Genomic DNA, 13101 nt, shown 5'->3' with positions numbered 1-13101 from the left:
CACTGCACATTGTTCTTGACTGCACCACGCCAGTTTCAACCACCAATTTACTCTCCACGGTTAATCCTTTGCACTCTAAATTCTAATTTCTTAACACTGCACAACATTGTAAATTCCTGTGTGGTCTAGTGGCGAGGTATCGCTGCTCATTCACTGTTTATTCACAAAAAATGAGCACGTGGCTTCCATTGCGATAGGCATCTACTTTCCATCGAAGTTAGGCAGTAACTGTTGGGAGTGTTGGTGATGGGGAAACAGAGTTGCCAGATCGCAACGGCCACATTACCAAACTCCTCAATTTTCATTACCAATTTTAACTTTTCATTACCAAATTCGTAAAGCTAGCATTTATTCTTCACCAATTATATATACAAGTGGAAATACATGTAATCACTCTTCTCTCAACATTAACAGCATGTTGATTATTTTCACGCTATGTTGGCTAGCAGATTAATCAGAGAGAGCAAACAATCCACCATCTCCATCCTGTGTATCCTCACACATGTGAAAAATCCGTTTGGTAATGCATTATTCTGATTCATTACCAAACAAATTTTTCATTACCAAATTGATCCACATTTGGTAATGAAAAATACCAAATGGAAACACTGACAGGGGAGGGGGGAGAGAGGAGGAAGGAAGGGGTGAAGGGGCCGTGGTGTAAACCAGCTGTTCGGTGCCGCACGGCAGTAAATTATGGGTGGGAAAAAATTAGGATTTTGGGGGGATTTAAAATTTTTTTTTGGCCATTTTTGGGTTCTGATGGTCCAGGCCCACAATGTCCAGTAAGTGGGGTGTCCGGAAAGTGGGCGTCCAGAAAGTACGGGGATTACTGTACGGTATTTCGAACCGACTGAGTACGGTTATTTCTGCTCCTTAAAGCATGTGTACATTTACTGCTCATTCTTTTGTTTGTTCTTTTGTGTATGTGTGAAGGAGAGAGGACTGATACAAACAGTAATGTATTCCATTATTGCTTTCATAGCTGCTGGCCTTGAACATTGCTTTACTGTCAGTGACACTGAGTTAGGGCGAGCTATAAAAAACTGCAAGCAATTATGGGAAGGGAACGAAGGTCATTGGTGTGTTAACACGACCCTACTCTACCATCCCAAGCAGTCAGGCGTTCACAGTTCACTTCATCCCAGATGTTTTCGCTGATGTTTACATGCTAACATAGCATGCATCCTAATTTTATTAATTCTTTCACGAATCATAGCAAATCACAGGATGAGTTTAGGGGAAAAAATAAAAGAAAAGGCCAGGTGTGCCAGATGAGTGTTTTCACATATGTAAGAAAAAGAAATTGATTTTAGAACTTTCAAAAAACGATCCCGAGGCCGACCATGCAAATTTCAGAATCCACAGCCACTGAGGGGGCTAAACATACGCTTTCTATCTATCTATTTATTGCCAGACGCCTCAATCCCGTTTGGGGTGGCCACAAACAAATCACCTCCAAGTCACCCTGTCCCCCGCCATTTCACTGCCCTGCTCCCAACTCACACCCCCCTCTCTCATATACCTCTCCACCCCATCCCTCCATCTCATCCTCAGCCTCCCCCTCCCTCTGCCCCCCTCCACCTCACTCACATACACTCTCTTCATCAGTCTTTTACCCTCCATCCTCTCCACATGGCCAAATATACTTAAAGCAATAAAAGCATATTACCAAACCAGTTCTTCCTGATAATCTATTACCGGTATATTTTTCAGATTATTTCTGGGTTAGTAAATAAACATTTCTTGTTAAATTTGTTTCTCCATCGTTTTTAGCTGTTCTGGTGTGAAAACTCTTGTTTATTTCGCTAACATGATGGCGGAAAGGACTGTTCTTCCCTAAGTGTTTAACTAAACCTGGCCTAACCGAGCTTATTTGTACCTAATAATTTAACCTAACCTAACCTCCAGTTGGGAAATTGGGAAACAATATCCACCTTTGAGCACATTGAGCTTTTTCCACTGCGCTGGAAACGATCGTAGAGGAAAGTGACGATAATAACGGGGAGGAAATTTTTCAGCAAGAAAACGTAGTTTGCGAAACTGAAAGTTGTCAGAAAATTACAGAAACAAGCTGGAGGATTATGAGTTGAATTGGTATGATCTTTCTGCTGCTTCAAGTGTACATTTACCAGTAAATCAATCAATCTAACAGTACAGTACTTGTGTTTTGTTTCCGCCAGATTAATCGTGACTTCAGACTATTCAGGCATCCCTTCACACCATATAGTCTGGATAATCAGGCTGTCTCTGTATTTCCTTTCGTATCGGTTTTCGTATCACTGAGACATATTTTCGTATTGTGGAATTTGTCCTATATTCATCGCTTTCGTATCATCGAAAATTCGTACTTCGGGTTTTCGTATTTCAAAGATTTACTGTACCCAACCCATACATGAACCCCATGTGTCAGTAAGCGGGTTGGTGGAGGGTTAGTGCCCCTCCCTGTAAAATCACTAACTCAAAAACAAATGGCCACTCCTTATGGGATTATGGCATCTGGCTGTAGATAGTAGAGATAACTGAGAATAACAAGGTGTTTCTATATTTTTGGTCAGATTATCCATCCAAATACAGTAATTTATCTGACTGACTTCCAGTCATAATGACCCCTGGATTTAAGGTCTTGTGTAAAGTTCTTAAGCAATGTGAGAAATTTTATACAAAAAAAAATATATTTCCCTTGCTAGTTATTTATACAATAACTGAATGAAAAATGTTACTTTTTGGAGTACTCTCTCTCTCTCTCTCTCTCTCTCTCTATGAAGGCTACTGTACAGCCATTCCTCATATTAAGTCTGAGCTGTGTTCCAGAATATATCAGCATTTTACATACAGCTGGTACTGTGAATTGGAGAAGATTAGCTATTAGTAGCAATGAAACATTAATAAACAATATACAGTATCTGGAATTTACCTTCTGCATGATTCATCCATCCATCATCCATTCCCATTTTGCCCCATACATAAAGGGGCATAGGGATGCAGGGCTAGACTTGTTTGTCCTGACATTTAAGGCAAGAGTGACCAGCTTCACTTGGCCCTGAGTGGCGTTATGTGAGTAATAAATTCCAGCTATCCCTCAGATGGAAACCCCGACTGCAGGATTCGCCTTTCTTTGAAGACACAGTCACACTGCCCTCCCATGTGTCTTAAGTCTGGATAAAAAAAGCATCATATTTTTAATGTAACAGAATTTACGAATGAGTACTCGCTTCAGAGTATTTCAGAATGCATGCATAGTTATTTTTCTAAACGATAATGAAAAGGACATGAAAGATTAGGAAAAATAACATCCGGAGTAAAATATCTATCTATCGCCAGATGCCTCAATCACGTTTGGGGTGGCCACAAACAAATCGCCTCCACATCGCCCTGTCCCCCGCCATTTCACTGCCCTGCTCCCAACTCACACCCCCCTCTCTCATATACCTCTCCACCCCATCCCTCCATCTCATCCTCGGCCTCCCCCTCCCTCTTCCCCCCTCCACCTCACTCACATACACTCTCTTCGTCAGTCTCTCACCCTCCATCCTCTCCACATGGCCAAACCACCTCAGTGTGTTCCTCATAACGCTTCTTATCACATCCACATCCACACCACAACGCTCCTTTATATCCTCATTCGTCAGCCTGTCTCTCCATGTGACTCCACAGGCTTCTCTTAAATAACTCATTTCCACTGCTCTCACTCTTGACTTGTGTCCTTCCAACAATGTCCAAGCTTCACTTCCATACATTAGAGTTGGTATCACAATACTGTCATGTAGTAACTTTTTCACTTCCCTGCTCACTTCCCTGTTTCTTATCACTGCTTTCAAAGAGCCAGCAACCTTTCTTCCCTGCTGTACCCTTTCAAGCACTTCACCCTCCAAACCTCCATCCTTACTCATCACACTACCCAAGTACTTAAACGTACTCACATTTTCCAATTCTTCACCATCCAACCTCGCCATACATTCACTGACTTCACCTCTCTCAAATCTCATCACTTTACTCATCCCTACATTCACCTTTAGATTCTGTTACTTACACACTCTCCCAAACTCATCCACCAAGCCTTGTAGCTCCCCCTCGTCTTCACTCAACAACACAGTATCATCTGCAAACAACAGTACAGGGAGTTTCCAAACACTATCCTCTCTCACCAGGGCCACTCCAACGTCCTCTACCCTACCTTGTACCTCTTTAATTACCCCATCCATGTACAGATTGAACAACTATGGAGACATGACACATCCCTGTTTCAACCCAACTTTCAAAGAGAAAAATTCACTTAGTTCACCATCCACACGCACTGCAGCCTTAGCACCATCATACATACTCTTCACAGCATTCAACAACTTCCCATCTACTCCATATATTCTTAATACTTTCCACAATCCTTGTCTATCCACTGTGTCATATGCTTTCTCCAAATCCATGAAAGCCGCATACAACTTCTTTCCCTACTCTAGAAACTTTTCCACTAAAGATGTAAGAATGAATATCTGATTACACAACCTCTTCCCTTCCTAAAGCCTCCCTGTTCTTCTCCAACTAATTCCTCTGTTCTTTCTCTAACTCTGTCAATAAGTGTCCTACCATACACTTTTCCTATTATACTAAGAAGACAAATGCCCCTATGATTACCACACACTTCTTTTTCCCCTTTTCCTTTGTACAAGGGAATAATTATACCTGACTTCCAGTGCTCCGGGACTCTACCTTCCTCCCAGGCCAATCTGCACATCTTCCACATCCATTTTACTACTATCTCTCCCCCATGCTTCAGCATTTCACCACACACTCCATCAATTCCTGGGGCTTTCCCCAATTTAACTTTCTTCATTGCTTCCACAACTTCTACCCTACTGATTTCTTCCTGTCTTCTCATCTCCCTCCTTCTCCCAGCCATTCCTCAGCCACTTATACTCGAATTACTTCCATCCTATTTGCTCTAAGGTAGTTGCCATATACTCCTTTCATGTCAGTAAAGTGAAGATATTCGGTGGTGAAACTAGTCATGCAGAACCATTCACCACACTACCATTGTCTCCATCTTATTTGAAAGAAAAGAAAAGAAAGAAATATTTTCAATGGCCCAGACTACTTTTACTCTCGCTTTATAACAACATTCATGTTGTCCTCACATCCTCCCAAGTATTTTGCACTGTCCACTGTGCAACCAGTCCAGCACCTGTCAGGAGCCCTGTAAGTCCACCATTTAAACAGCCTTATGACAAAAATCTGAGGATACTTGCAATACAGCTTGCTACATGGATTTACAGTGTTCTCATGACTGGAAATACAGTTCTCAAGTTCATCATCATCATCATCCAATCCTACATTGCCACATGAGGAGCATAGGAGCCCTTGGCTAGGCAAGCTGGTCCTGACATTTAAGATGAGAGTGACCGGCCTCACCTATCCCTGAGTGGCATTACGTGAGCAGTAAACCCCAACCATCCCTTGGATATAAACCTTCACCGGCTCAATCCGACTGATGCACTGTAATTAACCACTAAACCACCAGGCACCAAAATTTGGTTATATGGTTACCACCCAGTGTAGTAAATGGTTTCCTGGTGTACAAGAAACCATTTGGCTTGTCACCCAATGTAGAGTCTCCCACAGGCAGAAGGAAGAGGAAAGAAAGACAGAAGAGGGAGTGTAAAGTCACCCATAGGCAGAAGGATGAGGAAAGAATGAAGGAAAGACAGAAGATGATGGAAGTAAAGAAGGATGGAGGAGTTACCAGTATTAAATTTTGACAAGATTACAGGGCAAATATGTCTTTGTAATGAAATGTTAATTTGAGGAGTGTGAGCACCTGGAGTAGCTGAAAAATTATTGACCTCTCAGTAAGTAGCCTCACTCATCTGCTGTGTAAAACATGAAGTGAACAGGTTGATATATTTATATTTTTATATCATGGATTCTGTAAAGAAAAATTGCATATAATACACATATCTCAAGTTATAACTACAGTAGCTGAACTTCATGCAAGTAGACAGTTTTGTGAAATGCTACTAAGTTAAGCCGTAGTGTGAAAAAAAGTAGTCAGATATCTTCACTTTACTGGGGACATGGAATGTGAGAGGAGTGAATGATGAAGTGAAAGAGAGAGAGATTGTTCAGGTGCATGATGATGCAAAAGTGGATATATGTGGTTTGACTGAAACTAAATGGAAAGGTGAAAGGGTGAGAGAATGGGAATATGGTTTAGGTATATGTGCTGGAGTCAATGAGAATGAGAGGGCAAGAGAGGGAGTATGTCTGATGATAAGCAAGAAGTGGAAGGAAAATATAAGAGAGTATGGAACAGTGGGTGCAAGGATTGTACAGTATGGGTGAGGATGAAAGTAGGTATACAGGCGTGGGATATGTGTGTATGCTCCGACAGAGGACCGAGTAGCAAGAGTGAAAGATGAGTTTTGGGCGAGAGTAGAAGCATGTATGGACAAATTTGAGAGGAGCGAGAGAGTGCTTTTGATTGAAGAGATGAATGGCAAAGTTGGGAATGTACGAGTGGATGGAGTGGTTGGTCAGTGGGGTGTGCCAGCTGAAGTAGATGGGAATGGTAGTGCGTTGGTGGACATCTGTGCTGGTAAGGGGTTGGCAATAGCCAACACCTACTTTCAGCATAAGATGATCCACTGGTATACATGGAGAGTAGTGAGAAGGATGGATGGTGAACTTGTTGAACGAAAGGCAATGATAGACTGTGTGTGTGGATGAGCAAATGAGAAGACAAGTGTTGGATGCAAGAGTGTGGAGAGGGTGGGGGAATGGAGTCTCAGACCATCACTTAGTGATGGTCAAGGTAAAGCTGCAAAGAAAATGGATGAGGAGACAAAGGGGAAGACAGGAGGAAACAGCTCCTGTGAGAAGAGTGGAGAATTTGCAAGATAGTGAGAGAATGGCAGAGTATAAGAGCATAGTGGAAGAAAGATTGGGAAGGTATGAGCTAGAGCAGATGGAAGGGGTGGAAGACGTATGTAAGATATTTACGGAAGAGATAGGCGCAGCATGTGAGGTGGTTTGTGGAGTGAGGAGGAGATGCAAGGGTGTGCAAGGGACAGCATAGTGGAATGATGAGGTGAAACGAGCTGTGGAACAAAAGAAGAAGGCATATAGTGAATGGTTAGTGAGGAGAGGTAGGGGAGAAGATGAGAGAGAGAAGAGAGAGGTATATGTGAGCAGGAGAAGGGAGATGAAGAGACTGGTGAATGAGAGTATGAAGAAAGTGGATGAAGAGTTTGGGAGGAATTTGAGTGTGAAATGGAGGGAGAGTAAGAAATTGTTTTGGAAGGAGGTAAAGAAAGTAAGATAGTGTGAAAGGGGAAATAGTAGGGGAGTGAAAGATAGGAATAATAGATTGTTGGTGGAGAAGAGAGAGAAATTGAGGAGATGGAAGGAGCATTTTGAGGATTTGTTGAATGTAGAGAGTGAGAGCAGTGCAAGTATAAGTGGTTGGGGAATGGCTGGGAGAAGAGATGAGAGGAGGGAGGAAGAGATCAGTAGGGCAGAAGTAGTGGAAGCAGTGAAGAAGATCAAGTTGGGAAAGGCCCCAGGAATTGATGGAGTGTGTGGTGAAATGCTGAGGTATGGGGGTGAGATTGTTGTGGAGTGGATATGGATGTTGTGTAGATTGGCTTGGGAAGAGGGAAGGGTTCCAGAGGACTGGAAATCAGGTATAATTGTTCCTTTATACAAAGGAAAAGGGGAGAGAGAAGTATGTGGTAACCATAGGAGTATTTGCCTTCTTAGTGTGACTGGTAAAATATATGGTAGAATACTCATTGATAGGGTTAGGCATATGACAGAGGAGCTAGTTGGAGAAGAACAAGGGGGATTTAGGAAGGGAAAAGGGTGTGTAGATCAGATATTTGTTCTAAGATGTTTAGTGGAGAAGTATCTAGAGAAGGGAAGGAAAGTGTATGCTGCCTTCGTGGACTTGGAGAAAGCTTATGACAGAATAGGTAGGCAAGGTATGTGGAAGGTATTAAGAATATATGGAGTGGAGGGGAAATTGTTGAGTGCTGTGAAGAGTATGTACGAAGGAGCTAGGGCTACGGTGCGAGTGGATGGTGAGCTGAGTGAGTTCTTTGATCTCAATGTGGGACTAAAACAGGGTTGTGTGATGTCTCCATGGCTGTTTAATATATACATGGATGAGGTTGTAAAGGAAGTGCAAGGTAGGGCAGTGGATGTGGGGGTGGCTCTGATGAATGAGGGTGAGATTTGGAAGATTCCGGTGTCGCTGTTTGCTGATGATACAGTATTGTTAAGTGAAGACGAATGGGAGTTGCAAGGTTTGGTGAATGAATTTGGGACAGTGTGTAGGAGGAGGAAGCTGAAAGTTAATATAAACAAAAGTAAAGTTTTGGTGTTTGAGAGGATTGAAGTCACAGAATGTACAGTAAGGTTGGATGGTGAGGATATGGAGAATGTGAGTGCATTCAAGTACTTGGGTAGTGTGATGAGTAAGGATGGAACTTTGGGGGATGAAGTGCGTGAAAGGGTATAGCAGGGAAGGAAGGTTGTTGGCTCAGTGAAAGCAGTGATGAGGAATAGGGAGGTGAGTATGGAAGTTAAGAAGTCACTGCATGATAGTATTGTGATCCCTACCCTGACGTATGGAAGCAAGGCGTGGACCCTGCAAGAGGAGAACAAGTCAAGAGTGAGAGCAGTAGAAATGAGTTACTTGAGAGGAGTATGTAGAGTGACATGGAGGGACAGGTTGACGAATGAAGAAGTGAAGGAACATTGTGGGGTGGATGTGGATGTGGTTGAGAAAATTAGGAGAAATACATTGAGGTGGTTTGGACATGTGGAGAGAATGGAGAATGAAAGACTGACTAAGAGGGTGTATGTAGGTGAGGTGGAGGGAGGAAGAGGGAGGGGTAGACCAAGGATGAGGTGGAGGGATGGAGTTGAGAGGTATATGAGGGAAGGGGGGGGTGAATTGGGGGGAGGGTAGTCAAATGGTGGGTGACAGAGCGACTTGGAGGCGTGATGTCTGCGGCCACCCTTTGCGGGATTAGGGCGTCGGGCTATAGATAGATAGATAGACATATTTTTGAGCAAGTTAGTGTACCCTCAGTGAGGGAAGTCACTGGGATCCACACCAGGGCTGGTCCCAGTCCACTGTTTGTGCACCACAGCCCTACAGGCTCCATCAGGTTGGAACACCTTACCCACTAGACCACCAGGCATCATTTGTCTTCAGGTTATATAATTACCACCCAGTATAGTATATGATGTTATGGGGTACAGGAAGCTATTTGACACTATTTGACATGTCACTCAATTTAGAGCCACCTGAGAGAGAGAGAGAGAGAGAGAGAGAATACATCAAGTGGATGATGGGGATCCCTGCTAACCACTAATAAAGAATAAAGGGACTTAAAACAAGGACTTATACTCTGCAGTCAGGGACATGGGTTTTGTGTAATATTTCATGTAGTCTATTCCTCACCTTACCTGTGCTGGTTATTATTCCTACGCTGAGAGGCTTGGTATATTTCCTTGCTCGTGGTTGATTTTCTTGAATACATCAGGGAGGAACACGATGGATAACAAATGTGAAGTAGACATAGTGAAACAATACAAAGACTTTTATCCCTGACTTTGTACAGTATATTTCTGTACCGTATATATTGCTTTGGTACATGGAATGGTTTCTATATGTAGTTTGTACTCTTTCCAGAATCAAGAAAGCCTCTGGAATCGAGTTCAAAGATATGCTTTTCTTTGATGATGAGATGCGGAACAAGAGAGACTTGGATACCATCGGTGTCCTCATGATTCTAGTTCGTGATGGAGTAACATCAGACCTGATCAAAGAAGGTTTAAAAGAATATGCCAAGACTCAGCAGAAGTGAATTTAAGGTATGAATAACAATGTTATAATGTATGTGGTGCATAGCTGTGAATTAAATCTCTTCAGTATAATGGTGACCTTTTAATACTATTTTATTCTAGTTACTATCACACACATCTCACTCTTGGTTAGGAAAGTGCTCTGAAAGTGGAGGGATCAGTTCTGTATTTAATCCTTCCATTTCCAAAAAAAATCTCTCCTAAATTGAAGTGTGTGGAGATAGCAAGAGTAAAATTATACATCATCAGACTGGAGGGGTTAATAATGTACAGTAGTTGAAGCAGGAATAGTGCCACAGACACACTTTCCCAGATTGTGTGATTGACAGTATGAAACAAAGCACAGGGCTAGTGTTGGTACACTATAGTCTGGTTCAACTGATGAAACTGGGTCACTCACACATCTTGAATACAGGAAATTAGTTGGGCTTTTTTTATGAGGTAGGAATGATTATCCTTGGTTTCTAGTCAAAATGACACTCCAGTCTGACTATGCTTGGTCATCTCTTTGGTTGAAAAGGATATGGGATCCTTGTTCATTTAAAACAAACACTGTAACAAAATCTAAATGTTGGATGGAACCTTGTGTCTTGTTTTTTACTGATGACATGTTCAGGGCATTTGTGTCCATGCTTTAATGTTCTCCAAAGAAATTTACTAAATAATTTTGTTGTACAGAGAGATGTAAAAATTAATTCTTTCAGACTGGTGTTGTATTTTCTAGATTATTCTTGCTATCTCCAGATGATTTCATTCAGCTCAGAAGACCCCACCCCCACCCCCATAGGGATTATTGAGAGCTTTATCTAACCCCTCCATTTCAAGAAGTCTATCCTGAGGTCAATCAAATCACATGAGATGGCATGAATGAAATAGAAAATATGTTACCAGACTGAAATGGTTATTCAGAGTAGGTTAGTTAAAGCCACACAGTTGAAGTAGGGAAAAAAGGCTTTCAGATCCACAATCAAATACTGATTATTTTTCTGTAGTTGTAGGTAGTCCCAAAGGGGAAGCATAGTAGCAGTAGCAATCTCTCTTATTCTTATTTTAGAACAGGAGAGAGTAGTTGATGGTGTTCTGTTAATGAATAGAGAAACAGTGTACAGGGCATCATGGGAAATGTGTGACAATTTCTGGAGGATATTCCTGGGTTAATTTTGATGCATAAATGCTATGTCATTGTGGGATTTAATCGCCATCTGTCATGGAGCTGTGATAACTGTATTTATCGTGGTGACCTTGTCAATGAAAGTAATCTCTCATGATTCATCAGTAAGGTCATCAGTAATTATAGCTCCATAATGGCTGAGAATTGGACCCATGATGATGCAACATTTTGTACTCAGAATTAGCTCCTGAAGAACCTGTGAAGTTTCTCACACATTTCCTGGGACACCCTGTGCACTACAGCAAAATCATTACTCTACTGAGTTAGTAGGGATAAAAGATTATTTAATACAGTAATCCCTGTACTTTCTGGACGCCCACTTTCGGGACACCCCACTTACCGGACATTGTGGGCCTGGACCTTCGAAACCCAAAAATGGCCAAAAAAAAAAAAAAATCCCAAAAATATCCGAATTTTTTCCAACCCGTAATTTGAAATTGCCGCGCGGCGCCAAACGGCTGTTACACCATGGACCCTTCACCCCTTTCTTCCTTCCCCCTTCCCCCTCCTCTGTCAGGGTTGCCATTTGGTATTTTTCATTACCAAATGTGGGTCAATTTGGTAATGAAAAATTCGTTTGGTAATGAATTAGAATAATGCAATACCAGACGGATTTTTCACATGTGTGAGGATACACAGGATGGAGATGGTGAATTGTTTGCTCTCTCTAATTTATCTGCTAGCCTATATACAAGTAGCATGAAAGTAATCAACATGCTCTTAATTATAAGAAGAGTGATTACATGAATTTCCACTTGTATATATGTATCTATCTATTGCCAGATGCCACAATCCCGCAATGGGTGGTCATTTGACTTTGAGTTATTTGTTTTACGGGGAGGGGCACTAACCCTCCACCAACCCACTTGTTGACACGTAGGGAGCACGTATGGTTTGGTTATATGGTTACCACCCAGCATTGTAAATGGTTTCTTGGCTTACATGAAACCATTTGGCTTGTCACTTGATGTAAAGAAAAGCAGTAAGAAGTGACATAATTAATGAAAAATAAAGGGTAGCTTTACGAATTTGGTAATGAAAAGTTAAACTTGGTAATGAAAATTGAGGAGTTTGGTAATGTGGCCATTGTGATGTAGCAACTCTGTTACCCCATCATCAACAGTCACAACCTAACTCCGATCGAGATCAGATGCTTATCGTAATGGAAGCCACATGTGCTCGTTTTTTTGTGAATGAACAGTGAATAAACTGCAATACCTCGCCACTAGACCACACGGGAATTTGCAGTGTTGTGCAGTGTTAAGAAATTAGAATTTAGAGTGCAAAGGATTAACTGTGGATTGCACACTGGCGGTTGAAACTGGCAGTTGAAACTGGTGTGGTGCAATTAGCAATGTGCAGTGTTAAACAATTATAACTCACAGTGCAATGAATTACTGTATGTGCTTCAATAGCATTTTCACCACTCCCAAAGCCAAAGAAGGCAGCTGTAAGTACCCTGGCTGAGGTACAGCCACTTCTAATTCCTCATTCTTTGGTTCCTTTTCATTTATTTCATGCTTTATGTCCATTATTGGTGTGAATAGGGTCTTAAATAGGTTTAAATATGTGTTATGCATATCTGGTAGGGAGTTATTTAGGTGGCTTTTAAAGTTAGGCTGGGGTAGGGTCCTTAAGTACCAGTCCAGGAGCCAGGGACTTGTTGTAAGTACCCAGAATGTTTAATATTGTATAAACTCACCTCTAAAACCTCATTCTCTGGTTCTTTTGCATTTATTTCAGTCTTTTATGTCCCTTATTGGTGTGATTTAGGTCTTAAATAGGTGCATAGCCAGTAGGGAGTTGTATAGGTGTTTTTCTGAGTCAGGGTAGGTTAGGGTCCATAAGTACAAGTCCAGGAGGCTGGGGCCCACTTTCCGGATGGGACCACTTTCCGGACATGCTTTTGACTCTATTACATTGGAAAGTGGAGGGATTACTGTACTTTAATAGGCTAGAACTGTATGAAACCACAGTATATATTTTTGTTGTTATAGTGGCATTGGTGTTTTTCGGCTTGTAATACTGTATACTAAAATTTTCATACACTTCATTTACTGTAA

At 41.8% G+C, this 13101-nt stretch overlaps 1 protein-coding gene across 1 annotated transcript in view; it reads left to right on the top strand.

The window, feature by feature from the left end:
- Nucleotides 1-10080, top strand: part of LOC145402652 (magnesium-dependent phosphatase 1-like) — a 107004-nt gene extending 96924 nt beyond the window's left edge. The window contains exon 5 of the mRNA XM_080274637.1: nucleotides 9695-10080. Within this exon, the coding sequence (XP_080130763.1) occupies nucleotides 9695-9869 (175 nt within the window). The 3' untranslated portion in view covers nucleotides 9870-10080. The remainder of the gene's footprint in view (nucleotides 1-9694) is intronic.
- Nucleotides 10081-13101: the final 3021 nt, after the last annotated feature.

Source organism: Coenobita brevimanus, chromosome 58, assembly GCF_032717465.1.
Source record: "Coenobita brevimanus isolate Jiangsu-jjx chromosome 58, ASM3271746v2, whole genome shotgun sequence".
Taxonomy (NCBI): domain Eukaryota; kingdom Metazoa; phylum Arthropoda; class Malacostraca; order Decapoda; family Coenobitidae; genus Coenobita; species Coenobita brevimanus.
The sequence above is the reverse complement of the archived record's forward strand: the minus strand, read 5'-3'. Positions and strand labels throughout refer to the sequence as shown.